Source organism: Arachis hypogaea, chromosome 5 (genome assembly GCF_003086295.3).
Source record: "Arachis hypogaea cultivar Tifrunner chromosome 5, arahy.Tifrunner.gnm2.J5K5, whole genome shotgun sequence".
NCBI classification, from domain to species: Eukaryota; Viridiplantae; Streptophyta; class Magnoliopsida; order Fabales; family Fabaceae; genus Arachis; species Arachis hypogaea.
Genome location: NC_092040.1, coordinates 9,033,611 through 9,058,172, shown reverse-complemented (window position 1 = coordinate 9,058,172; position 24,562 = coordinate 9,033,611). Strand labels below are relative to the sequence as shown.

General features: G+C 37.7%; 6 protein-coding genes across 6 annotated transcripts; 3 read left to right on the top strand and 3 right to left on the bottom strand.

Annotated features, from left to right (window-relative positions):
* Nucleotides 1-482: 482 nt before the first annotated feature.
* Nucleotides 483-2,991, bottom strand: LOC112800621 (cytochrome P450 CYP82D47). The gene is made up of 2 exons (XM_025842962.3): nt 1,753-2,991; nt 483-1,543 (listed from the first exon to the last, which is right to left on the bottom strand). The coding sequence occupies exons 1-2, from the start codon at nt 2,707-2,709 to the stop codon at nt 923-925; spliced, it is 1,578 nt and encodes a 525-aa protein (XP_025698747.1). The 5' UTR covers nt 2,710-2,991; the 3' UTR covers nt 483-922.
* A 192-nt stretch (nt 2,992-3,183) lies between these two features.
* LOC112800620 (uncharacterized) lies at nt 3,184-5,721 on the bottom strand. The gene is made up of 5 exons (XM_025842960.3): nt 5,320-5,721; nt 4,950-5,183; nt 4,460-4,543; nt 3,975-4,104; nt 3,184-3,885 (listed from the first exon to the last, which is right to left on the bottom strand). Exons 1-5 carry the CDS (start codon nt 5,598-5,600, stop codon nt 3,403-3,405), a joined length of 1,212 nt encoding a protein of 403 aa, XP_025698745.1. The 5' UTR covers nt 5,601-5,721; the 3' UTR covers nt 3,184-3,402.
* A 2,158-nt stretch (nt 5,722-7,879) lies between these two features.
* LOC112800619 (GDSL esterase/lipase At2g23540) lies at nt 7,880-9,753 on the top strand. The gene is made up of 5 exons (XM_025842959.3): nt 7,880-8,290; nt 8,381-8,511; nt 8,602-8,850; nt 8,946-9,201; nt 9,311-9,753. Exons 1-5 carry the CDS (start codon nt 7,990-7,992, stop codon nt 9,538-9,540), a joined length of 1,167 nt encoding a protein of 388 aa, XP_025698744.1. The 5' UTR covers nt 7,880-7,989; the 3' UTR covers nt 9,541-9,753.
* Nucleotides 9,754-11,899: 2,146 nt separating this feature from the next.
* Nucleotides 11,900-13,485, top strand: LOC112800618 (dof zinc finger protein DOF3.4). Its single transcript, XM_025842958.3, has one exon. The coding sequence runs from the start codon at nt 12,400-12,402 to the stop codon at nt 13,150-13,152; it is 753 nt and encodes a 250-aa protein (XP_025698743.1). The 5' UTR covers nt 11,900-12,399; the 3' UTR covers nt 13,153-13,485.
* Nucleotides 13,486-14,774: 1,289 nt separating this feature from the next.
* LOC112800616 (nuclear pore complex protein NUP58) lies at nt 14,775-19,581 on the top strand. Its single transcript, XM_025842956.3, has 6 exons — nt 14,775-15,319; nt 15,421-15,535; nt 16,812-17,282; nt 17,634-18,165; nt 18,880-18,917; nt 19,110-19,581. Exons 1-6 carry the CDS (start codon nt 15,051-15,053, stop codon nt 19,146-19,148), a joined length of 1,464 nt encoding a protein of 487 aa, XP_025698741.1. The 5' UTR covers nt 14,775-15,050; the 3' UTR covers nt 19,149-19,581.
* Nucleotides 19,582-19,695: 114 nt separating this feature from the next.
* On the bottom strand, nt 19,696-23,760 carry LOC112800615 (pentatricopeptide repeat-containing protein At3g50420). The gene is made up of 3 exons (XM_025842955.3): nt 23,148-23,760; nt 22,579-22,722; nt 19,696-22,183 (listed from the first exon to the last, which is right to left on the bottom strand). The coding sequence occupies exon 3, from the start codon at nt 22,161-22,163 to the stop codon at nt 20,028-20,030; it is 2,136 nt and encodes a 711-aa protein (XP_025698740.1). The 5' UTR covers nt 22,164-22,183; nt 22,579-22,722; nt 23,148-23,760; the 3' UTR covers nt 19,696-20,027.
* Between the last annotated feature and the right edge of the window lie 802 nt (nt 23,761-24,562).

The window sequence follows — 24,562 nt, the reverse complement described above, 5'->3', positions numbered from 1 at the left end:
GTTGATTCAGTGTACCTATCCATATGGCAGAAGGATAAATTGGTATACATATTTGATACTTGCTATAGAGTTTTAATGTCATTCATTATGCATCATTTGCCGGCCACATATGGAGTTAGAGGGCCCAATGTGCTTGTGGATCAACTTTGAAGAAAATGGAAGTAAAGGATTATGCAAGGTGCACCGCATATGGTGCTAGAATTTGATGAATTTGATGAATTCTGAGAAGTCCTTTTTCTTGATTCTTCTATATATGGTTCTTCAATGATGCTCTATTCATAGCTAAAATTATAAGTGAAGTGAGGTGTGATTAAATTGAATTGTATCATTTCTCCTTTTGACCTCAATAACAGCTGCATCTGTTGTTTTGAAAACTTGATAATTTGATTGTGATAATGAATCACTTAGGAAGCAATGAGTAGACTTGACATGACAAACCTAGCAAGAAGCACTAACAGCCTATAACTAATGCTAAAGAGAGATGTCTGTTAAACATGGCTTCGATTGTACATACCACTTATTTACTATAAGGATAAATGGTATGTCTACACATTAGTATGATACAACAACAACAACAACAACAACAACAACAACAAAGTCTTATGATCTTATCCTACTAGGTAGAGTTGGCTACATGAATCAAATAACAACATTGAGTCCTATTGTATATTATGTCTATAATAAGACCATTTACACTTAGATCTCCTTTAACCACTTCATACTAGTCTCTTGGATCTTCTTTTAAGTTTTGCCATCTGTCTATCTTTTATCTGATCTATCCTTCTAACTGGATGTTCTGTCAATCTTCTTCCCACATACCTTAGTACGATGATAATAACTATTTTCAAATAATACATCTACGTACAAAAATAAAAGGCACAACACAAACAGCAGAAAAATAGAGTGCCCTTAGCCTTCCCCATCATAAAACACAGTTGAGGCGTGGAATAAGAAGAACCTCAAGTGGAGTTGCTTTCACATTTGTCAAACCAATGCTCTTTGTCATGTCTACAGGTTCATTGGATGGAGTAGTAATTTCAAAGCTATGCAGCAGTGCAGCCAGAATAAGATGCATAACATTGAGAGATAGTGAAATTCCGGGGCACGAACGCCTTCCAGAGCCAAATGGAAGAAGCTCATAGTGTTGGCCCCTCACATCTATGTCCTTGTGGCTGCTGCACAAGAATCTCTCAGGTTGAAAGCTATACGGATCAGGCCACAAGTTCTCATCATGCATTATTTTCCATATGTTTATCATCAACTTGGTGCCTGCTGGGATGTGATAGCCAGTTGAAAGCGTGCAGTCCTTCATTGCTGCACGAGGAAAAATGACAGCACTCGGAGAACTTAGCCGCAAAGATTCCTTCACAATGGCTTGAAGATACACCAAATCCTTGATGTCGGATTCCTCCACTTGTCTATTCCTCCCAATTTTGTTGTCCAACTCATCTTGAGCCTTCTTCAGTACTTGTGGATTATTAAGCATCAGAGACAAGATCCATGTTATAGCTACCATAATGGAGTCACTTCCTGCCAACAGATTCTGCAGAGACAAAAAATCTACTCAGAACTATTCCAATGCTGTATTAAAAAACAAGTTATGACTTACAAAATACAGACATTATTCCTATGAACTAACACAGTATATCTTGTAGCTAGAATCTTGAAATAACGCCAAGTTTATAAGTTGTCTCAAACTCAGAGTCAAATGAATAAAATACATTAAAGTTCAAAGCTGTCTCAAGAACTCACCAGGACAGTAGACTTGATAATGGTATCTGTGTCAAAAGAAGCAATAGGGTTTTCTTGTAGGACTCTCAGCATCACATCCATGAAATCTAGCTCTTCCTCTCCATCCTTACCTAATAGTCTTCTCTGCTTGTGTTCCTCTAACCACTCCCCAATTAGTTGGTCAAGTTTTTGAGCCGTCTCCTTCATCTTCTTCTTGTAACCATGTATGTCCCACCACCAAAGAGCTGGAATTGAATCAGATATCACAGGCACCCCAAATAGGTTAATGAAGTCCCTTATTATGTTCTGGAAATATTGTGCCTTGCCATCTTCTGAGCTTACTCCAAAGTATCTCTTACATGATACCATTCTCAAGATAATGTTAAATGCTAAATCACCAAACCATTGCTTCATTTCAACCAATATTCCATTCTCTGGGCAGCCTTTGCTTGACCATAAGCCATACAGCTCTCTCATTGCCATCTCCACCTCCGAAGCTCGTATGTGCTTAAGCAGGTCGATCCTATGGTTTGATAGAAGATGGATTGTAACAATCTTGCGCATCTCACGCCAGTAAGGACCGTAAGGCGCAAAACCAAACATTGCACCATCATAGCCTAGTAATCTTGAAGCAGTAACTAGGGGTCTGTCTGAGAAAGATTTATCATGTTCAGTGAAACACTCTTTGGCCATTTCCCAACTGCTCAAAACTAGGACCCTGTTTGAACCCATCTTTATGGTAAAGGCTGGTCCATATTTTTCTGCCATGGTACAAAGTGTTTCAAAGAGCAGTTTCTTTCCACCAAATAGGGGTAGATGGCCGATAATCGGCAACGCCCCGCCTGCTTGTGGTGCAGTACAGGTCTTGCTCTCACTTTTAGTAACTGATCTTCCAAGATAATAAATGAAGATGCAGATCAGCAAGGCAAGTATGTAAATAATCGAGGTTGACGAAGATTGAAGCAGATCCTCCATCATAGCTGGTAAGCCTGAAGCAACCAAGCAACTAAAATTAGTATATACTAAACATGTGATAAGATCCTTTGTATAAGAGAACTGATGAATCTAAATTTTGCATTATCTTATAAAGAACTGGTGCAGGTTGTATGCATCTGTACTAGGTTTTCTTTAAAGAAACTGACAAATTTGAACTTCATTGAAACATTATGAACGCCACCATATTTTATTTGTAAGATGATCACTCCAATATTTTTATTGCTTTAGATATTCATATGGATCAGTATGATTGGAGTTCATTTTGTCTCTTTGGTTGACTTTCTGCAACTTATAAGTTTAACTAAATGTAGGCGGCTCCTGCAGGAAGTGAGACTAAAGTATTCAGTCAACGCCAACACTCAAGTGCGTTATATATAGTATATATATTTCTTAGCTTTGTTTCCCCGGCATCTTGTTAAATAAATTCAAATCAAATCATCTAACTTAAGAGAAGAGTTTGGGAAAGGATTTGATAAATTCTGAGAATCACTCCTGTGTACTTAAGCATTGAAGGCGTATAACAATACTACCCTTTTAAAAATAAAATTGTGAGTCCATGACAAAAGGTTTTTCCATTTCAGCAATGTTCCAAGATTCCTGATTTTTGAAATATTGTTCCTTAGAAATCAGGCATACATATTACATTCCAAAAAAGAAAGAAAGGGAGGGGGGGCATTAGGGTTTCTTGAGCCTGGACCTAAGTCTTCCAGCAATGCTGTCTGAGCAAGGCCTGGATGAAGAACCAAGTGGCTTCATGGTAGATGAACACTGAACTTTTTCAACCTGATCTTGTACATCAGAGAAAAGCAATGATCTCTTTGCTGAAACTTCAGCTACATGACTCTCAGTTTCAGCTACGGGCTTCAGTGATTCAACATGAGTCTCTTTGACCTCAAGAGACTCATTGAATGGTACATGATTCAGCAACGATCTTTTTGTCAAAACTTCATCTCCATCGCTCTCAGTATTAGCTAGAGGCTTCATTAATCCAAGAGGAGTCTCTTTGACCTCAATAGACTCATTGACCTCTAGACCAGAGAAAGGTAGTGACCTTTTTGCTGAAATCGAGTTGGAATCTGCACTTTTCTCCACATCTTTATCAGCGCGCCGGGTTTGGATGAGGTAATGTGCAACTGATTTGTAACCCAATGCTGATATCTAAAATATGGAGAAATTTGAGCTTAGCTCCAACTAAACCCTTGGAAAAACAAATTAAAACCAAAATTTGCCTGAGAATTAGGAGCAACCTTTCTATATAGAGAGCCAGTGGGGGCCCATCCTTTTGCTTGACGACATAAGCTACAATTGCAAATTCCACGACAAGCTGGGCATTTCCAATTTGGATTCTGCAATGCTTCAAGTACATGCTCACCATATCTACAAAAAGTATAAGATAAAGCCAGCATCAGGTTAGATTAAAGGTACAGTCCCATATAGGGCATCATAAATTGCTGGGCAGGTCTCGTTCAAATCAAACCAAGCAACAAAACAGATCACGGGGAATGCTTTAACAATATTTAATGCAATAATAATACAGCAAATTTACAAGATATAGAAACTCTCTTGGCCTATATATAAGTAAATTCATATTGATTCCAAAGAATAATCTTAGGATTTGTTAGATAAGGTTCCATCATAATAAACCATGCACCATAAATCCTAAATAGGCAGTTTCATTGTTAATAAACAAGATGACCAACAAAAACAATGTTAGATCAACTAGAAAGCATACCTCATATACAAGCAATCTCCACAAAACTGCCCCTGGACCAAGTTGCATGTGTTACAGCGGGTACGATAACCAAGTGTTTTTTGCCTGCAGAACAGTAATTTCATGTAGCAAGCAAGTTCCATAAGAAAAAAATAGCAACAAAATAGAAATCAGACAAATAGATGGACCAGATAATGAAATTCATGGTAACAATGTTATCATGGACTCATAGCAAAACATGTAAACATGAACCCTGATAACGTATTCATCACTGGATATTCCAGATGAAGCAACAAGCATTACATACCAAAAAAAAAAAAAAAACAGCTAACAAGTGTGCACAACATAAAAGAAAAGGATAACACTATTGACACAATCAATAAACAGCAAAAGCAGCACATCATCATGGTAGAAAATGCACCTTTAAAACCACTGGAAAGTCGTTAAACAAATTCATAGAAGCAAATTACTCCATTTCAGTTGCATATGGAGGATGAAGTCATGAACTAACCTGCACTGATGGCATGTCTTCCCTTGTACGGAATCATAAATCCGTTTTCCATCTTTCCCAACACCATCCACGAACAGAGTCCAACTCTTATCAGTATTACCCAACAGCTTCTCGTGTTCTTCAGTGTACACCTCAGGCTTCGAACCCTCCTGGATCACAACCTTCGGACGATCCCGAAACTCAGATTTCTTCACAGGCGGCTCAGAGTAACTAACAGGAGTCACATTCTGCAACCTGTAAAACACAATAAGTTACATGCAGGGAAACAAAAGGACGGATCATATATAAGAAAGATCAGATTTTGAGGCCAAAATGAGATGCAAAAGATCACAAAACTTGAAAGCCATGTTTCAATTCGGGGAAGGAGAACCTGGAGGAACGGCGAACAGGACCAGGTGGGGGGAGAGTAGGAGGGGTTTTGGGGGTGTAGGATCGAGTGCGCTTAGAAGGAAGGTTAGAGGATTTGAGCTTGAGGGAGAGATCCAAGATACCAAGCTTTCCCAATCTTTCTTGGTTTTCTCGGATTCTTTGCTCCCTGCTGAGCTCATACTCCAACATTTGGTGTTGGTGATCATGGCTCGCAGGACTATTGGTGACAGTGGAAGCACGAGACGAATCCCGTTCGCGGTTTCTCTTCCTGAGAGCGGGCATTGCCGAGAGTTGGAACTTGGAAGATGGAAGGGTGTTTCAGAATTTGAGTTTTTTCTAACGTTCGATTTTGGTGAGTTGGCTCTGTCCTCTGTAAAAGAGGGAAAAGTACCGAGGTTGGAGCCCTCCATTTTTTTTTTTTTTCTAAAGGCTTTTTCTCTGTGTCTATCTTCTAGGGCTTTGCTATTGTCTTAGAGGAAGATTTTGAAAATGTTTTTTAGAAATTTTTAATATATAGAATGGCTTGACCAAAAACAATATATATATATTCTCATAGAATAATAGAATCAATGAATTGATAACATGTTAAACAAAAAGTTCATGTACATTTGGAAAATTAATTATCATGTATTTGTAATAAATATATACTATTTAATTTATTTTTAATATATTTTATATAAATCATTAATTTAATAACTAATTTTTTATATATATGAAGGGTTTTTTATTTTAATAAATAAAATAATTATAATAATTATCGAAATAAATAATTTAAAAATATTTACCAAAATAAATAATTCTTTTTTATTTTGTTTACGCTGTAAACGAGATAATTTTATATGTATTTCGTTTACCGTGTAAACAAAATACATGTATTTTAAAAAAATAATAATAAAAAATATTAATAATATCAATAATTCAAACTTTTAGCATGCAATTAATACATGAAAAGGTTGGTAGAAGAGATTAAAATGGAAAGATGGAAAGCATAAAGTTGATGCACGATAAATAAAACATTAAAAGATGAGATAACGCTTGCCAATTATTAGAAAAGGTTGATGGGTATCGTGGGAAGGGAATTGAAACGGTTATCTTTCACGTTATCTCCCATTATTCACGTGGGAGATAACCGTTTCAATTCTCTTCCCATGTCCCTATCAACCTCTCTTATGACAAACGGTTATCTCATCTTTTTGTATTTTATTTATCGTGCATCAACTTCACGCTTCTCATCTTTCAATTTTTAGAAGTCGGCATTCTCATCATGGAACTTTTCTTGAACACGTACGAATTTTTTATTTTTCAAATTTAAATCAATCTAATTATATCATAATTTAATCTAAAATTTTTTATATACTTTTTTAGTATTAATTGATCAAAAATATCCATTTTAATATCTTCTATCAATCTTTTTATGTACTAATTATATGCTAAAAGTTTGGATTATTGATATTATTAATATTTTTTATTATTTTCAATTTTTTAAAAAAAATACATGTATTTCATTTACACTGTAAACGAGATATACACTCTCGTTTACACGGTAAAAGAAAAAAATATTTATTTCGATAAATATTTTTTAAATTATTTATTTTGATAATTATTCCATTTATTTAATTTATAAAAATAAAAAATCCCATATCATACTCATAATCTAAAGAGTTAGAATTTGGTGTTTTTTTTTATTTTAACTCTCTTAATCAATATTTTCAAAACATTCTTTAGTCATATTATTTTTAGATTTGCTAAATATATATAGTTGAAATAAAAAACAAAAGTTTAAAATCTCTAATAGTTTTTTAATATATTTATTAAAGAAAAAAATATAATTTTTTTTATTACGAGTAATCTTGATAAATACACACTTGTTTTTTTTTTTTTTGTCATAGTAAATACATAAAACCTTTGTTTTGGTCTCTTTTTGGACGGATATTTGGTCTTTTTATTTTGTTTTAAAGACTTTATTAGCGGGCCAAGGCCCAAATTCATTGTTGTTATTCATATTTTATAATGTGTGGCTACCCAAAGCAAATTTTCAATGTGTTTTTTACCCAGACTGACAAACTATACTTTCCCATAAAAAAATGTTCTTTCCAAAAATCTACGTCAAGTTTTATATACAGTTTGACATCATCAATCTAAACTCTTAAGGCAAGAACGACTCATAATAATCTAGTGAGTATAAGGGAAGAAATTATGGAATATTTAATTATTTCCTCAGCTATTGAAGACAGAGGAATGTTAATTTTACGAGTTCTAGTTCAACAACGAAGTTACAATCTAGTATAAAATTGTTATATATAATTGGCAAATAGTCAAATAGGCACCCCTTTCTATTTATTTCTCCATGCAAAGGAATTTGGTTTTAGTTAAGGTCACCAAACAATACCTAATTAACGGTCTCATCAGCCTCTAAAACATATACGATCCAAGGCTATAACATGCTGAAAAATATGAACTTATTCATATGCTGATGACCTACCACATGACAATCCGAAACTATTCAAATTTGTACTCCTTCACACCGTATTTTAAAAATATACATATACACACACGTAATTGATCAGAGGCCAATTCAAAGTAAAGATGTTTGCAGATTCTTTTTAATTTGGTGAAGAAATTAGAGAAGAATCTTGATTTCCCTCTTGCACTTGGTGTTATTTATATATATATGGTGCTGCTTAGTGCGAGCTCATGCAGCATGACGAAAACCATCATGGCTTTGAATTACTATAACACCTTGGCCACTTTATTATTCTTGCTTGTTAGTAGCTATGGAACTTATGCTGCTCAGAAACAGAGCTTAGGAGCTTCTTTCATCTTTGGAGACTCATTAGTGGATGCTGGAAACAACAACTATCTTTCAACTCTTTCTAGGGCAAACATGACACCAAATGGTATTGATTTTAAGGCCTCCGGTGGAAACCCCACCGGCCGCTTCACCAACGGTAGAACCATCTCAGATATAGTAGGTATGTTTTCAACCATGTGCTGAGACTTTCTAATTATGCTTAATGATAAATTTTAGAAACTAATTTTTAACAAACTATTATGCCCTTTAGGAGAGGAATTGGGACAACCAAACTATGCTGTCCCTTTTCTCGCACCAAATGCTACCGGGAAAGCTATACTCTCTGGAGTGAATTATGCTTCGGGAGGAGGAGGTATTCTGAATGCAACAGGAAATATATTTGTGAGTATAATAATTTAATGTGTAAACTTTAATTTCCATGCATGTTTGTGTATGTCACTCGTTAGTTATTCATAATTAAAACTTTTTTAGGTGAACAGGCTGGGAATGGATATTCAAATAGATTACTTCAACATAACAAGAAAAGAGATAGACAAGTTATTAGGCAAATCGAATGGTAGGGAGTTAATAATGAAGAGATCCATTTTCTCCATCAGCGTTGGGTCCAATGACTTCCTCAACAACTACCTTCTCCCGCTTGTGTCAGTTGGAGCCAGAGTTAATCAAAGTCCAGACGCTTTTGTCGACGAAATGATCAACCACTTTAGGATCCAACTAACTGTACGCACATTAATACATTGATGTGTTATTTCGTACATTTTTAATGCTTTCATGATATGTGTCTAGTTTGTTAATTGGGCTTGGTTGTGTGGCAGAGACTATATGAAATGGATGCGAGAAAGTTTGTGGTGAGTAATGTTGGGCCAATAGGATGCATACCTTACCAAAGGGCCATAAATCAGCTTAATGAGGATGAGTGTTCGGATTTGGCTAACAAGCTTGCAGTCCAATACAATGGTCGATTGAAGGACTTGCTTGCTGAGCTAAACGACAACCTCCCCGGAGCCAATTTCGTCCTTGCCAATGTTTATGATCTAGTCATGGAACTCATAACAAACTACGCCAAATATGGTAAATATAATAATCTTAATTAATTGAATTAAGTGATTAGTTAGAGAGTAATATAATATATACCAATGGATAATAGGCGATGTAACTAAATAAATGGTTATGGCAATAGGGTTGAGGACAGGAAGCAGTGCATGCTGTGGATTTGGGGGCCAGTCGCAGTTAGCAGGGATAATTCCATGTGGGCCTACATCTAGCTTGTGCTCAGATAGGTACAAGCACGTCTTCTGGGACGCATACCATCCAAGTGAAGCTGCCAACCTAATCCTCGCCAAACAGCTCCTTGATGGAGACAATAGATACGTATCCCCCTTCAATGTTAGACAACTCTCCGCTCTTTAATCTTTCCATTTTCCTTCTACTAATAATGTAACAATATTTCTACTTTCTTACTTCACGCAACCAATTTCGTTTCTCTACCTCAAATTATAAACAGTATGTAGTGTGTAGTAGCTCTGGACAAGATGTATGCCTGTTATTTGTTATGTAATTTCAATATATTGATCATGTAACCGCCTTGTTTTAAGTAATTCAATTTGTGTTAGCTTTCTGTTCCATTTGACTCAGCTTTTCAGAGATAGTGATTACTGATTCGTTCCAACTTTCAAGTGGGTTACATATGGGAATGATTTCATTTTCTAGTAGGTTCATGCTCACGATTTTGTCATAAGCAGAAGCATCTTGTTCAACAACTTTTGTGACTTGCTACTTTTAAAAGTCTAACATACACTTATCACTTTGTCATTTCAATTCAATTTGTATATTTAAGGATTTTTATTTTAATGGATTAACTACTTTAACACAATATATGTGAAGACTTTTTACATATACATATTTATAAAATAATGATACACTAAGATTTCTTCCTTTTGTGTGTGAGAATGCATGCATAATTAAATGATTTATAAAAAAAAAGCATACTTATGTTAGGAGAAAGATCCATTCACCTATTTTTTATAATAATGATAATATGACAATTAGGATTATACGCTGAACAAATCAAATCAACCCAGTTGTTACTGGTTCTAAGTTTAGGTTTATTATTTTTCATCCAATTAATTTCTAATATTGTAAATTTGTATACTTAAGTTAATAGTAATACACTCGCCTTTAAAAAAAAAAAACTTCGTTGTTACTATTTGTTTAAGAATTCTTCTATTAACACCGTTAGTAAGTCTATCACAGACAAGTTTATACTATTATTGGTTGTTATGAGAATGAGACAAAAAAAACTACTCAAAACATGCAATTTTTTTAATAAAAAACTCAGTTCAATTCAATAAATTGAACAAACAACCGTATTATATTTATATGAAAAATTAATCATTAAATTAAATATGTTTGGTTTAGTAAGTAATAACTGAGTTTTAGAATGGAAGTCTTTTTTTGTTTTATTATTATGAAAAGGTGCCTGGTTTTAATAAGAAGTAGTGGTGTGAAGATGATTAGATGGAAAAGAAAGACATGGGAGGTGGGAGGAGGGGATGAATGAATAATGACGTTTGTGCAGCTGAAAGAAAAGCGAGAGAGGTGTGAGTGTGAGCATGGAAGAAGGAGGGAATAGTACACCATGGAATTGGCCGGGAGGAAGGAGTGTCAGTGGTCAGTGATCATGGGTGACGGACCCATTTTCACCTAAACCCCACAAAACAACAACGACTGGGTCTTAAAGCACACACCCATTGGGCTCCGTCCGATGAGGATCCAAGGGTGAGGAAGTGATGCGTGTTCTGTTGGGAGCAAACAGTTTGTTTGGTAATGGGTACAGTGTAGCGGTAAATCCGGTGAGAGATTAGAGATGTAGATAGTAAGAGTAGTACGGAGGAGGAATCTGATGCGGACATGACGCGTCCGAAATCAGAGGGTAGACCCAATTATTGCTCCCCACGCTGCCCGACACTCATTATATTGTCTCTACTGTCCCCACCCACTCATTAGACCCGCCCTACCCACCTTCAAATTTTGGCTCTATCTCACCACCATTAACCCATGCACCCACTTTCCTTAGGCGCACGCTTTGGGAAAACAATCCAAATCGGATCGGATCAATTCCCCCAATTCCACTCTCTCTTTTGTGTTTTCTCCACTAATCATTTAAATCAAAGTTAGGTTACTTTTTCATTCTTTAATTATGCAACCAGCTCGCGGTTAGTTACAGTATCATACTAAATAATAATACTTTACTAGAAGGAATTATTTCATGTGTGCCCTTATACCTACAATGCAATAATCAAATCGTAGGCCTACCTAGCTAGTGGCTAAAGTGCAATTATTATCCTAAATTCTTGATGACAACAAAGGCCAAATTTCTATGCATGCATAAATAGCCCATCGCATTAGAAAACACGACTTAGTTAGGGGCTGTTTTTCAGGGAAGAGACGATTGGATAAGGAAAATGACAGGAGGAGGAGACATGACATTATTATAATATGCGTATAAATTAACCGTATTCATGATTAGCTTGACCATGAGGGGTTTGGTGGTAATTGGAATTGGCAGCACGTACAGGCTACTCTCGTTGGATTTGCTTTTTGTTTCAATTGGCCATAGATTTACATGCCATAATTGCTTCAAAGGGCAAATGCCAAGATGATGCTTCCACCAATTCACTTTACGCACCATGCATAATTGCTAATGATCCAAAACCAAAAAGCCCAACCCCTTTATAAGAAAAGGAATAAAGGGGAAGAAAACAAATTAAAGCCAAGCAAAATTAATGATTTCATTTTGAATAGTAGTAAGAATAAGAAAGAAAGAAACATCCGAGTAACGATATTTATACACACTCTTTTTTGTTTGTACAAGATTGAACGTATAACCAAATTCACAATAATAAAAATAAAAAAAATAAATTGAGGTGAGGAGATAGGTGTGTGCACAGTGCAGGGCTATTAGCCGACCCAAGGAAGCATAAGTCTCTATCTGTAGGCGACTGAAAATGCATGTCGTGCTTCACACAGCAACATTGTTAAAGCTGCATTCCACTCTGCCTCATATAACCCTCAGAAATTTTGTCTCTCATTACATTCTTCCAAACCACCCTCATTTCTTTTCTCTCTCTTGTTCCCCATAAAAACCCCCCACCCTTCCCCATATGCCCAACCACACCACTCATTCCATTCTCTTCTACTGTTTCTGACTACATACTATTTCAATTTCAACTACATACTATTTCTACCTTCACCCCATTTCACAACGCCATGCCCTCCTCCGACTCCGGCGAAAGCCGTCGATCAGCCAAGCCTCACAACACTTCCCTAGCCCCACCGCCGGCCGAGCAAGAGCACCTGCCGTGCCCTCGCTGCGACTCTACTAATACCAAGTTCTGCTACTACAACAACTACAACTTCTCCCAGCCTCGCCACTTCTGCAAGTCCTGCCGCCGCTACTGGACCCACGGCGGCACTCTCCGTGACATCCCCGTCGGCGGTGGAAGCCGTAAAAACGCCAAGCGCTCTCGCACCGTTCCTTCAGCCTCCACCGCCACAACCTCCTCCTCCGCGGGTCCGGCCGTCACCTCGGTTTCTTCTGTGACCCCGCTCACCATGGTTCCCGTGGCCGGGAACAACCACCCCGGAGCACCCGTGCAGTTCGGTGGAGTAGTTGTGGATGGTGAAGCAAAGGGTAATAACGTGAGCTTGTGCGGTGGGAGCTTCACTTCGTTGCTGAGCAACACACAGCAGGGTCCTGGTGGGTTTCTGGCTCTGGGTGGGTTTGGGCTTGGTCTTGGGCCTGGCCTCGAAGATGTTGGATTTGGGATGGGGATGGGGAGAGGCGGTTGGGCTTTCCCGGGCGTGGTGGCGGACGGAGGCAGCATTGGCGGCGGTGTTGCGGGCTCCGGTGTTGGGCACACGTGGCAGTTTGAAGGCGGCGATCAAGGTGGCTTTGTTTCTGGAGACTGCTTCCCTTGGCCGGGACTAGCCATTTCCACACCCGGAAATGGTCTCAAATAAAGATAAACAAAAACCTCTTTTTTGGTTTATTTTGTTTTGGTTTGATTCCCTTCAGGTTTAATTCTAGGGTTACGTACTTAATGTTTAAGGGAATCATGGTATATCATCTACTTCCAATTAGAATCACGACTCTACTCTTTCCCCCATCCCCCCCCCAAAAAATCATCTTTTGTATTTAACTCCTCTCCTGTTTCTCTTTATGTTAAACTTATTAGAGATAGTTAAAATGAGGTGTGTGATTGTATTGGTTTGCTTTCGGATGGCCTGACCTGTGTGTGTGTATTCCCTTTGGCGTGTGTATTACGCTTTGCTAGTCTTTCTCTTCTCAGTTAATGCCCTTTGCTCTTTGATTTCTACCATTATTTTAATTTTTAAGAGATATGCCTATAATCACTTCTTCCTACAAAATGAATTTTCTCTTTTACTAGAGTAGTTAGAAAAAGTAGCTAACCAAAGGCAAATTTAAGTGCTTAATTAAATAGTTAAAGGACCGACCTATCATTTGGTTGTTTTTACTGTAAAAACATTTTGCGATAATGGGCGATCTCCATGCATTAAAAAGCTTTAGCTTTAGCTAATATAATTATTGGCAAGCTGCTTCTATAGTAAACTAGTATTCATAATCCATCTAGTCATTATAAAAAGATTATTATTCATGAGCTTAATTTTTTGTACTAATTTTGAAATAAATTTCTGGCGCTTAGGCAGAATGAGAATGTTGTAGGAAATAAATTTCAGGTGAGTCTCTACCCTCTTTAATATAATTTCAGAGCTGTGTTTTTGTTCCCTATTGGAAAGACACGAATAGTATGTTATGTGACTATGTGAGGAAAGTCGTGGTTCTCTATACATGTAGGGCAGTAGGAATATGTGTTACCATTGTACGTTGCAACCTGAATTTAATCTCTTTACTCTTGCTGTGCATCATATTTACTTTGGTTATATTGTATTCAATTTGGAGAATTCGAGACTTAGCTTTTCCATTTAGTTTAACTAAACATATCAAAGACTCAAGGTCCACTCTTTCTCTTTGGAGGGTATTATTGATCAACTAGTACAATTTTCAGAACACTCTGGAAGAATTGGAATAATTTACCCAAGGTGCTTTATTTTATTTATTTAAATCGAATTAGAGCAACTGTATATACAAGTTAAAATCTTGCTGACATAAAAAATGGTTATATTGACATTGACAACCGGAATTTCCATGCAATTGTATAATACTGGTGTTGTTTACTGTACAGTGGATGGAGCTGTTTCCACTCGGCCGCCATTCTTCTTGTGTTTCTACATACTGTACTACATTTTTCTCAAAGATGGGATGTGATTGCTTCGATAATCGTTTCGCACATGAAAATGTTCATTTTGTGGGGCTCACCTGCCTTGTCAAATTTAGTCTTCACAATCAATCAATCACATTATCTACTGAATAAATTAGCATTTCTTTTTTTTTTTCGGAAATAAAGCACACAAAGACGAGAAGAATAGGGAATAAAAAGAAATGAGTTTAAATGGGCTACTTAGGGCCGAAAGAAGAAGGCCTGCTTTCTGAGAGAGTAAATGGGCTTGATATTTTGATGGGCCGCCATTGCATTTAAATTTGAAAACCCGTGTGAGACTCCGGGCGTGGGGTGCTGGGCGCGGGACGCGACAACTGAGAAAGCAAAAGGGAAAGGACTGTTGAGCCCCAACTGAGGGTGCGTGCAAATGAGCAAATCCCAAATTGAAACTCAAGTTTGATAACACAAGAGAAGTAATTCAGAATCAATTAGAGTTTCCCTCCCCTCTCAAAATTCCGGAACCAAGGCTCTCTAACTTTGAAGGCCTCAACACTCAATCTAATTCCGCTTTCTAGGGTTTAAGCAGGGCTTCTCAGCAATTCGATAGCACCTACCACAATGTCATTTTCCTTGTTTTCAACGCCGCAGCAACAGCAATCGCCTTTCCAGCAGAGTAGCTTGTTTCAGCAGCCGCAACAGCAACAGCAGCAGCTCCAACTTCAATTTCAGCAGCAGCAGCAACAACAACAACTACAACTGCAGCAGCAGCAGCAGCAGCAACAGCAACAGCAGTTGTTTCTGTTCACCAATGATAAAACTCCTGCTACTTACAGTACCAACTGGTCCGATCTACACCCTGATTCCCAGAAGTTTCTCCTTCAGATCGAGTATGTCCTACTTTCCCTACAAGTCTGGAGTCTTTTCCGGGTTGCTATGTGCTTCTTGTTTGAAATATTTTAGTAGTATTAACTGTAATTTGTTACTTAAGGGAGCGGATATTGGAGTATCGGGACGAAAGCCAGAGGCTTGATCAATGTAGTCGTCTTTATGATTCTTCTGTTTCCAATGATGGGTTTGAGCTTGATGCAAGCCACATTGTTCAGGTTCTCTTTGTTCTTTCTCGTTTATGTTCCCCTATTGTTATTGTAATAATTACTTTTAGCTGTTCTAGAAAGGCAGTGCATTTCTTACGAAGAAGAGGGGAAAGGAGGAGTATTGAATGTGGATTAATGTTAAGTGTTTTTAAGTTAAGGCATGCTTGGTTTGCTAGTATCTTGTATGTTACAGATGTTGCGGGTACATGGTGATGTTGCATTATATGAGACACAATATACAAGGGATACTTTCAAATATGGTAGAGTCTCGTGTTATCTGCTTTAAGCAAGTGTACAGAAAGCCTTGAGAGGCCACAGTAAGGAGAGTGTATTCGATGAAGAGCAGTCCAGTAGCTAGAAGTAGAGGAAGACCTAGAAAAACAAAGGTCAAACTGTTAAAACAAATAGATTTTGATGGTTTAAGTGCAAAAATAAACAGGACACTATTTAGGTGTTCTGCTGGCAATTAACACAGACTCTACGGGAAATATAGATATCTATGCTATGTTAGTTAGATTTAAAGTAGGAAAAATGTTGCAAAATTGGTTACCAATTGAGACTTGCCAATATGTGGTTTGCTCTGTTCTTCTATAATAAAGGAATCATATAAATTTTGTCTAGTTTGTGTAGGCAGGGCATATACTTGAATAACACAAGTGGTTTGTGAACTTTCAATGTATTTTCTTGATCTTAAAAGCAGCGTTAAGTCATTAGTGTTCATAATTCATCTTAGGCTCAGCATATAATCTTATTCTTATTGAAGCTTTTCTGGAAATTCGCAAGCCTATTTCATCAGTGATGAATTAAGAATTCAGGATTTTTATGATATTAGAAGGTAACTTTGAGATCCAAACACCAAGTATCTTATTCTTGACTACTTTTGATGCTCATGCTTTAAAGTGATCTACTCTCGAAAAAATGTAGGATAGGCAATGAGTATTAGAGGGAAAAAGAGAGAAGTTGGGGTGCTATCTATTGTAAGAAGATGGTGTAATCTTCCCTTAGCAGCTTAGAAATGTGTGGAAGACCTGAGGAGGACCCAACAAGGAGATTGGATCAAGTAGTGGATAGTCCAATATAAGAGATATGTGGAGATCTAGAAAAATCAGAGATGAACTATTGAAAGATATTTAGATGATAATAGTTGAATATAAATATGTTTTATCATAAAACACTGGCATCATTTGATCCATATACTTGAACCCACTTAGTGGGACATGACTTAGTTGTTGTTGCTGCATTCTTGAAAGTTGAAACAATAGCTATTTACTTTGTCATTTGACAGGAACTTGGTGGAATCAGCACTGGTATGGAAAGACAGAAAACTGTGCTGCTGGAATTGATGTCTGTTGTCAAGGATATGTTACGCAACACTGAGGTAGCTGTTCGTTCCTTTATGATGCTACGTCCAAGGTTTCTTCATCCCAGTGGGGGAGCATCAAGTGCCACTGCCCCATCACAGACTGCTGGTGCAACTGCATCATCTGGTCCAAGTAGCCAACCAACTGCTACATCTATAGTGCCTGTTTTTGACTTTTATAGTGGTCTTCCAAAGAAACCGTCACCCTTTTTACAGCAAACAGTTTTAAGATTTGAGAAGTATCTTGGTGAATGTCATCAGTGGATTGAAGAATTGGAGCAGCTTATTCTTTTGGACTCTGAGAGAAATGGTTCCTCTAATGGATCCTCGTTGTTGCAATCTCTTCCCAAAGTCATGACAAATGTGCATGATTTTTTTGTTCATGTGGCTGCAAAGGTAAAGAGAAAAAGAATATAGCCCTTTTAGTTCTTACCTGATTTTACAACATACTATGTAGTTTTCATCATGTGGCATTGTGGCTAAGTTGCATAAACAAAACATTTCATCATCTGTTATTTTTGGAATAACTGTCCATTCTTCATATGGTGTCATGGTGATTCTATACTCAATCCCATCCTATATTTTTCCCTTATTGTAATGAAATAAAGGACAGTAACTGGTATACTAGAGAGTATTATTCATGTATGCCCCTTTGCTAAAAAATTTCTTACATAGAATACTGTAACTGCTAGATGTTATTGTCCAGTTCTCTTCTACATTAGTAATAACAGGTTTTTAATTACTTAGGTCGAGAGCATTCATCAATATATTGAATCTATGAAATCAGCATACCTAGCTGATCAACGCCGACGGGGGGAGGTGAATGATCCATTTTTAGAGGCTGACCGGCGAGAAACTGCAAGACAAGAAGCCGCCTCGAAAAGAGTTCATCCGACGTTGCATTTACCTGCAAATTCACAGCCCTCAACTCAAGTTGCAGGGTTGTTTTCTAGTTCAGGAACTCAAGGAGCATTGGCTGCCCCACAGACATCCACAGCAACTACATCCTCATCAGGAAGTGGACTCTCTCTTTTTAGTACACCTTCTTCTGCTCCATCATCTTCTATGTCATTGTCTTTGTTTGCAACCCCATCAACTCCTGCCCTAGGGTCTTCTTGGTTTGGATCATCTACTGCTACACCTCAAACCTCACTTTTTGGTTCTACATCATCCTCCTTACCTGGTCCTGCTTCAACTCCTTCTTTGTTTAGTAATACTGCTCCCTTGTTTAGTTCAACTCCAGCTGGAAATTCGCTCTTCTCAAGTTCATTTGTGTCAGGTATCTTCTTGAGTTATTGTGCTATTAAATTTATTTAACAATCACAATTGTATTTTGAGGGCTGTTGCAAGACAACAAAAGACAGCTGAAATTTACATGTTTAACCAAAGTAACACCAGTTGACTAAAACCTGTAAAAAGGAAATTATTCATCCTAGTAGTTCATCCAAACCAAATAAATAATAATTGCCATTTTTGGATCTGTAGTCTTTTGTATTTTTGATAGTTTTTGTTTAGTTTATGTCATCAGTATTATCTTTCGGATTTCTTCGTATTTGGTTCAAGTTAGGTGGCCTACTATGGAGATAACTTGATAAAGCTTTTCAAGGACCTGTGTTTAGGTGGCCTACTACGGAGTTTAAGTGTCAAATCACTTGAATCAATGACAGTTTGGTACACTCAATGATTTTGTTGAAGCTGGCGAATTGTTTTGTGCCTGTTTTGGATACATTTCTCAAGTTTTCTTTAATGTAATGGAACAACTGTATGCTTATGGTTAAAAATTTCTATAATTGTGATAGCACCAGTTCTGGAGAAGCATTTCTTACTTGCAATTAGGTTTTTGAAATCACGAAATGGAGCATTGTTGAATTTAAGCTTTTTCTTTTCCCATTTCATTGTTTCTTCTCTTATGCTTTGTGTTGGGGTGAAGTTTTATTCGGATTTCTCATTCCTGTGTTCACACAACATTAACCATTTATTCTTTCCTATTCAGGTGCTGCAACAGGATCCGGTGCGAGCTTTGGAGGATCTGTAAGTAAATTTTATCCTTTCTACTCTTTCTAGATTAAGTCTGATTATTAATCTAAAAAGTTCCTAATATCGGATAATTTCTGTGTTGACAGAGTCAAGTATTGTAGTTTTCTTCCAAATTTGCGATTTATCTGTTTTGCAGTTTCTTGAATCTTCTAAGTCTTTTCTTTTTGTTTCCCTGTGATCTTGTAGAAAAATCCGCGGCCAAAATCCCGAACTGCTCGACGCTAATAAAAGCGAGCTGAGATCATAAAGTTGATGATACCCTTTACTGCATCCAAGCATGCGATGTTCTGCATGAAGCATGGTTTTTCTTGTTAGGTCTGGTCCTAAAATGGTCATCTCTGAATCTGGTGATGTGGGAAAATGGATACTGCTGTGAGGGCGCTGGTAGATGTTGATGTATTCACTTCTGGATTCTTGGTCGTTTTGATTCATTGAGTTCTTCTATTAGGCTTTCAGTGAGTCACTGTTGGCTCCATTTCATTTAACGTTGTAGATTAATTGTAGGTTAGATGATTTTGATTGCCAAATTTTCATGAATTGTAGCAAGCCTGTCGATCATAAATGGTTCGCTGTTGTAAAAGATATCAATTGCCATTAACTAAGCAGTTTGTTTGGACACACAACGGGGAGTAATTGACCCTTTTCCTTTCTCCTTGAATACTTTTGGTTATTATTATTATTAATTTATTATTCATTATACTCAAATTTCCAAGTACCACAAGTCGGTGATGTATTAATGTAACAAAAAATGTGCAAGTTAAGAATAACTCCATTTTCCATACGAGAGAACAATAATACTCTAGGTAGTTAATGATTGAAATATTACTCAACTAACATATGGGTCAGAAACTCAGATTTCACAAAATATTTCGTGAACTGAGGAGCATGTAATAATTTTCCAGTGGGACACCATATAGGAAAGATCTATATTCTAGACTCTAGACTCTAGAGTGCAAAAGGGAGATGGAAAATAACAAACTATCGTTCCTATCTGTAGAAACTTGTCGCTCTGTTCCCTCTAACTATAAGTTCAGTTTCTCTATACACAATTAATATTTTATTTTACTTAAATTCCACATCCACAACATGCTTAGCCGCTGCAACTTATGTAGCATATGCATTTTGTGCCTCATGTTCATCAATTTCTGTTCCGACCATATTTATTTTCAGTCTGTACAGTTCAGCCTGCACCTCATTAGCCATGGGGTGTGATTGATCTCCTGAAGAGAATGCATGAATGTTGTTCTTGGCCTCAATCCAACTTAACCCTGTACTTTTCTCAACCAGCAATCCCTTCATATTTCTTCTAGTCTCTGCAACTTTATCCCACTGCCCTGCTGAGGCATATAGATTCGAAAGCAAGACAAGTGTTGGACCATCATTTGCATCCAACCTCAAAACTTCCTCAGCTGCATGAACTCCTACTTTCAAATTTTTATTGATAACAGAGGCGCTTAGCAAAGTTCTCCATAGTTCAAGATTATCTTCAACATAAGGTGATTTAATGATAATTTCCTCTGCCTCTTCCAGTAATGCTGCCCGGCTCAACAGAGATACCATGCAAGAGTAGTGCTTAGGCCCTGGAACTAAAGCAATGCTGTTCATATAATTCCAGAGGAATCTTCCCTGCTCAACCAACCTACAGTGGCTGCATGCAGACAACAGAGACAAGAACGTTACTTGATCTGGGATGAGACCTTGTTTGAGAATCTCCTCAAATAATTTAAATGCTTCCTCCACCATTCCATGGAGACTATATCCTCCAAGCATTGAGTTCCAACACTTCAAATCTGGATCTGAAACATGAGAAAATACACAATATGCATCTTCAAGGCAACCATTCTTGGCATACATATCGATTAGACTCCCAGAAACAGACATTTCAACACCATAGCCCAGTTTAACAGCGTAGCAATGAATCATTTCACCGTGTCTTAAAACAGCAAGATCCGCGCAGGCGCTCAAAACTGCACTGAGAACATAATCATCGATGCCTTGGGCTTTGTGAAACATTTCAGAGAAGCATTTGATGGCGCTCATTCCATCCGTCTTAGAATAACCAATGATTATTTCAGTCCAGAGAACAACATCCTTCCTGGAGACCGAATCAAATACTCTTTGAGCAGCTTCGATTTCACAATTTTTAAAATACATAGACACTAAAGTACTTCCAACAAAAACACTTCTCTCTAATCCTGCTTTGATAACCTGAGCATGAAGAGGCTTTCCATAACTGGAACATGGAAATGCTCCGGTTGCAGATATGATGCCGGCATAGGTATAATCATCTGGTTTAGGAAAACAAAATTCCTGCAACCGGACAAACAAACTCATAGCCTTCTTCCCATCTTCATTCTCAGAATAACCAGCAATCATCGAATTCCAAGAAACTAAATCTGGGTTTTCCATTCCACAAAAAATCTTATCTGCTGTTTGTGTATTGCCAGCATTGCAGTACATGTCAAGAAGAGCATTCTGCATATGCAAATCACATGAGACGTTCCTAACGATGAGATGGCCATGAATCAATATCCCATATTGATAACCCTTCAGACGACTACATGCGCTCAAAATCATAGAATATGTGAACTGGGTAGGGACAAAACCATCCCTCAGCATTGCAGAAAAAAGACTAAGACCTTCCTTGATCTTATTATTCTTCAGATAGCCAATAATCAAAGAATTCCATGCAACATCGTCTCTGTCACCCATGTTCCCAAAGACCATTTCAGCAGAACCCAAAACCCCGCAATTTGAGTACATATTAAGCAAAGAAGTTTGGACACAAATATTACTCAAAAAACCAAACTTTATACCCTGGGCATGAAGCAAAGACCCAACCCACCAATCTTCAAGCAAGGAAGAAGCTTGCAGCAAGCTTGTGAAGGTCTTGCTGCTGGGCCTGACGGCCATAAAACCCATCTGGGTATAAAGTTTGAGGGCGGAAACGGCATGGCCTGGGGCCCGAGAATAAGCAGAAAGAAGCGCATTGTAAGAAACAAGCGTTTTGTGAGGCATTTTGTCGAACAATATGTGAGAGTCGCTGAGAGATCCGCATCGTGCATACATAGAGATGATGTTGTTGTAGAGAAAGGGAGATTTGGAGCTTAAGAGGGTGGTGGTGGTGGTGACAATGAGGGCGTGCAGTTGACGCGCCTCTCTGAGTGAGGTGACAGTGCTGCATTTTTGGAGCGCAGAGAGTGCAAGAGCCTCTGTTGCACAACAACATGCCTTGTTCATTTACCTGTTCTAACAGTCGCCTAGATGAAATGCAAGCAAATAGAATCAAATTAAAAGTCAAAAATATTTTTGAAGTATCTTAAAAACGACACAGTATATTACTATATTTTACTCTTAACAAAATTTTGTTGGTGGGAACATATACATCCAAACCCAATAATACAAAGTTACAAATATGTGTATCTACTATTTAGCAAGGTTGCGAAAACTGAACCAGTCAATAAATCAATCGACTAACTGGTTTAATGGTTTTTTTTTTTTTTGGTGACTAACTGGTTTAATGGTCTAATCGAGGTCAAATCGTAGTTAAACTAGTTTAATTAAATATAAAAGAAAATCAAAACCCAATAGGTATTAATCATATTGCAAAAAAAAATCCATTACATGAAACCAACAAATATTATAAAGGCAATACCTTGACGAGACCTGGAGTGCCAACAATAATATCAACACCTCTCCTAAGCTTGCTCTCGAGTCTGATATGGAGTCCCATTATATATTATAAACAGCAAGAACTCAATCTCATTGCCCAACCACAAACTTCAAAATCAACATACACCTAATCCACAACAAAAGAAACAAACATAATAGTCATATACGAGGCCACAATCGAGAAGAAAGGTTTAAAACACAATTCTCAACCAAATCGAATTGCATAGCATCGGAACTATTTCACCTCTCTTAATAGTCATATACGAGGCCACAATTGAGACTCCATTCACCAAAGAATTAATTACTTCAAATAACTCAGACATGGTATTTCTTAGGCCGCACTAATTCCCAATATGTTAATTAATTTCTGTATCCTATCATACCAGAACTGAATTGAAACTCAAACTCCAGAAATTCGGTAAATCAACATATTCGGTAACAAACATAAACACGTGCAAATGCAATTATGAAGAAGCATTACCAATCAGGCAAACCAAAATAGAATATTAATAACAGATCAGAGCATGTGAGCTGAGAAATAAGGGCATATACCTGACTGGTGCAAGCACAACCAACCAAATCAGAGCCATCATCCTCATGGCGGCGAGGGAGGAACGGCGGTGACAGAGTGAGCTCCAAGAGAGTGTGAGCTCGGAGGAACATGGCGGTAACAGAGAGCTTGAAGACAGTGACGCTGGGCGCAGAGTTCGCGACGACGAGGAGAATATGGCCGAGCAGGAACAGTTCGCAACGGCAAGAGAAGATCTCCGAGCAAAGGTTTCACGGCGACAAGAGGGTGAGTGGCAGAGACGTTCGGCGGCGAGACGACACCCTATACTTGTCACAATGCCGGTGGCGACGGTACCCACGGCCGAGGAGAGGAGTTCGGCGATGGTGGGGGCTGGGAGTTTTGAACTTTTGTTGATGATGAGTCTGATATGACGACGAGGACAAAGACGACGAGGGCAACAGCTCCGAGCACGAGCAGACCTTCGACAGCGACGACGGCAACCGCTGGCTGTCACCGCCGGCGGCGATAGTGGTGGCTGCAACTCTGAGCCTCCGAGAGGGTTTAGTTTAGGTTAGGGTTCTGTGAGACAGAGGAAGAAGGGGGTTTTCTGTTTGTTTTTTTTTATAAATTAAATACCGAAAATGTTAAAAAAAACCTGCTCAGTTTAAATAATTCACCAATTAATTAGTCGGTTTAACTCATAGTTGTCATAACCGAACCGACAATCAACCCGATGAAGTTATTGGGTCACTGATTAGTGGTTCAACTGATAGGTTAGTAGTCGAACCGTTTAACCCGATAATAATTAAATAAATATATAAAATTAGGGTTTAATATTTTATATTATTTAAATTTAAATAAATTATATATAAATTTCATTAGCTTATTACTTTAATATGATATATATATAATTTATAGAGCAATGTTAGGGGACCAGCAACTTTTGTGATTTGTAGCCATTACATAGCCATCAATGATAGTTTTAATGGTGTGAGCTTGGTGTGAGATTTCATCTAATGGCTCACTTTTCTTTACTGGTTACATGCTGGCCAGAATTTAACAAAGTTGCTGGCCCCTAAACTTTTTTTAATTTATATAAATTATTAGCCTTTAATTTAATGGGTCTAATCTAAAAAAAATTACATATAAATAAAATTAATATTAGACATATGAATTAGTGTATGGTTGTTGGCTTAAAGCATTCTCATGTGAACTTTCTTAATATATATATTATTATTAGCCTATAATTACTGAAGAATAATGATTGGCTTAGTGGCAAGGGAGCTGAAGTTTTTGCACAAGGTTTTGTGAATTAATTAACAAGGTGCTCCTACGGTGATTTAGCATGCTCGCCGGTGCACCGTGGAGACGCACGGTTCATGCGCCTGAACCGCACCGGTTCGCGTTGACTCGTCCGATTTTTAACGGGTTTGACCACCGTTAACCGAATTAATTA

Bases quoted from the DNA above. Each gene is read 5' to 3' on its own strand.
- LOC112800615 (XM_025842955.3), bottom strand. From the start codon at position 22,163: ATGAACAAGGCATGTTGTTGTGCAACAGAGGCTCTTGCACTCTCTGCG.
- LOC112800620 (XM_025842960.3), bottom strand. From the start codon at position 5,600: ATGCCCGCTCTCAGGAAGAGAAACCGCGAACGGGATTCGTCTCGTGCT. The intron at 5,184-5,319 runs GTTCTCCTTCCC...TGTGTTTTACAG, and splicing joins CCTGTTCGCCGTTCCTCCAG to GTTGCAGAATGTGACTCCTG. The intron at 4,544-4,949 runs GTTAGTTCATGA...ACTGTTCTGCAG, and splicing joins AAGACATGCCATCAGTGCAG to GCAAAAAACACTTGGTTATC.
- LOC112800621 (XM_025842962.3), bottom strand. From the start codon at position 2,709: ATGATGGAGGATCTGCTTCAATCTTCGTCAACCTCGATTATTTACATA. The intron at 1,544-1,752 runs GTGAGTTCTTGA...TTGTCTCTGCAG, and splicing joins TTATCAAGTCTACTGTCCTG to AATCTGTTGGCAGGAAGTGA.
- LOC112800619 (XM_025842959.3), top strand. From the start codon at position 7,990: ATGGTGCTGCTTAGTGCGAGCTCATGCAGCATGACGAAAACCATCATG. The intron at 8,291-8,380 runs GTATGTTTTCAA...TATGCCCTTTAG, and splicing joins AACCATCTCAGATATAGTAG to GAGAGGAATTGGGACAACCA. The intron at 8,851-8,945 runs GTACGCACATTA...GTTGTGTGGCAG, and splicing joins ACTTTAGGATCCAACTAACT to AGACTATATGAAATGGATGC.
- LOC112800616 (XM_025842956.3), top strand. From the start codon at position 15,051: ATGTCATTTTCCTTGTTTTCAACGCCGCAGCAACAGCAATCGCCTTTC. The intron at 17,283-17,633 runs GTAAAGAGAAAA...TTAATTACTTAG, and splicing joins TTGTTCATGTGGCTGCAAAG to GTCGAGAGCATTCATCAATA. The intron at 18,918-19,109 runs GTAAGTAAATTT...GTGATCTTGTAG, and splicing joins GTGCGAGCTTTGGAGGATCT to AAAAATCCGCGGCCAAAATC.
- LOC112800618 (XM_025842958.3), top strand. From the start codon at position 12,400: ATGCCCTCCTCCGACTCCGGCGAAAGCCGTCGATCAGCCAAGCCTCAC.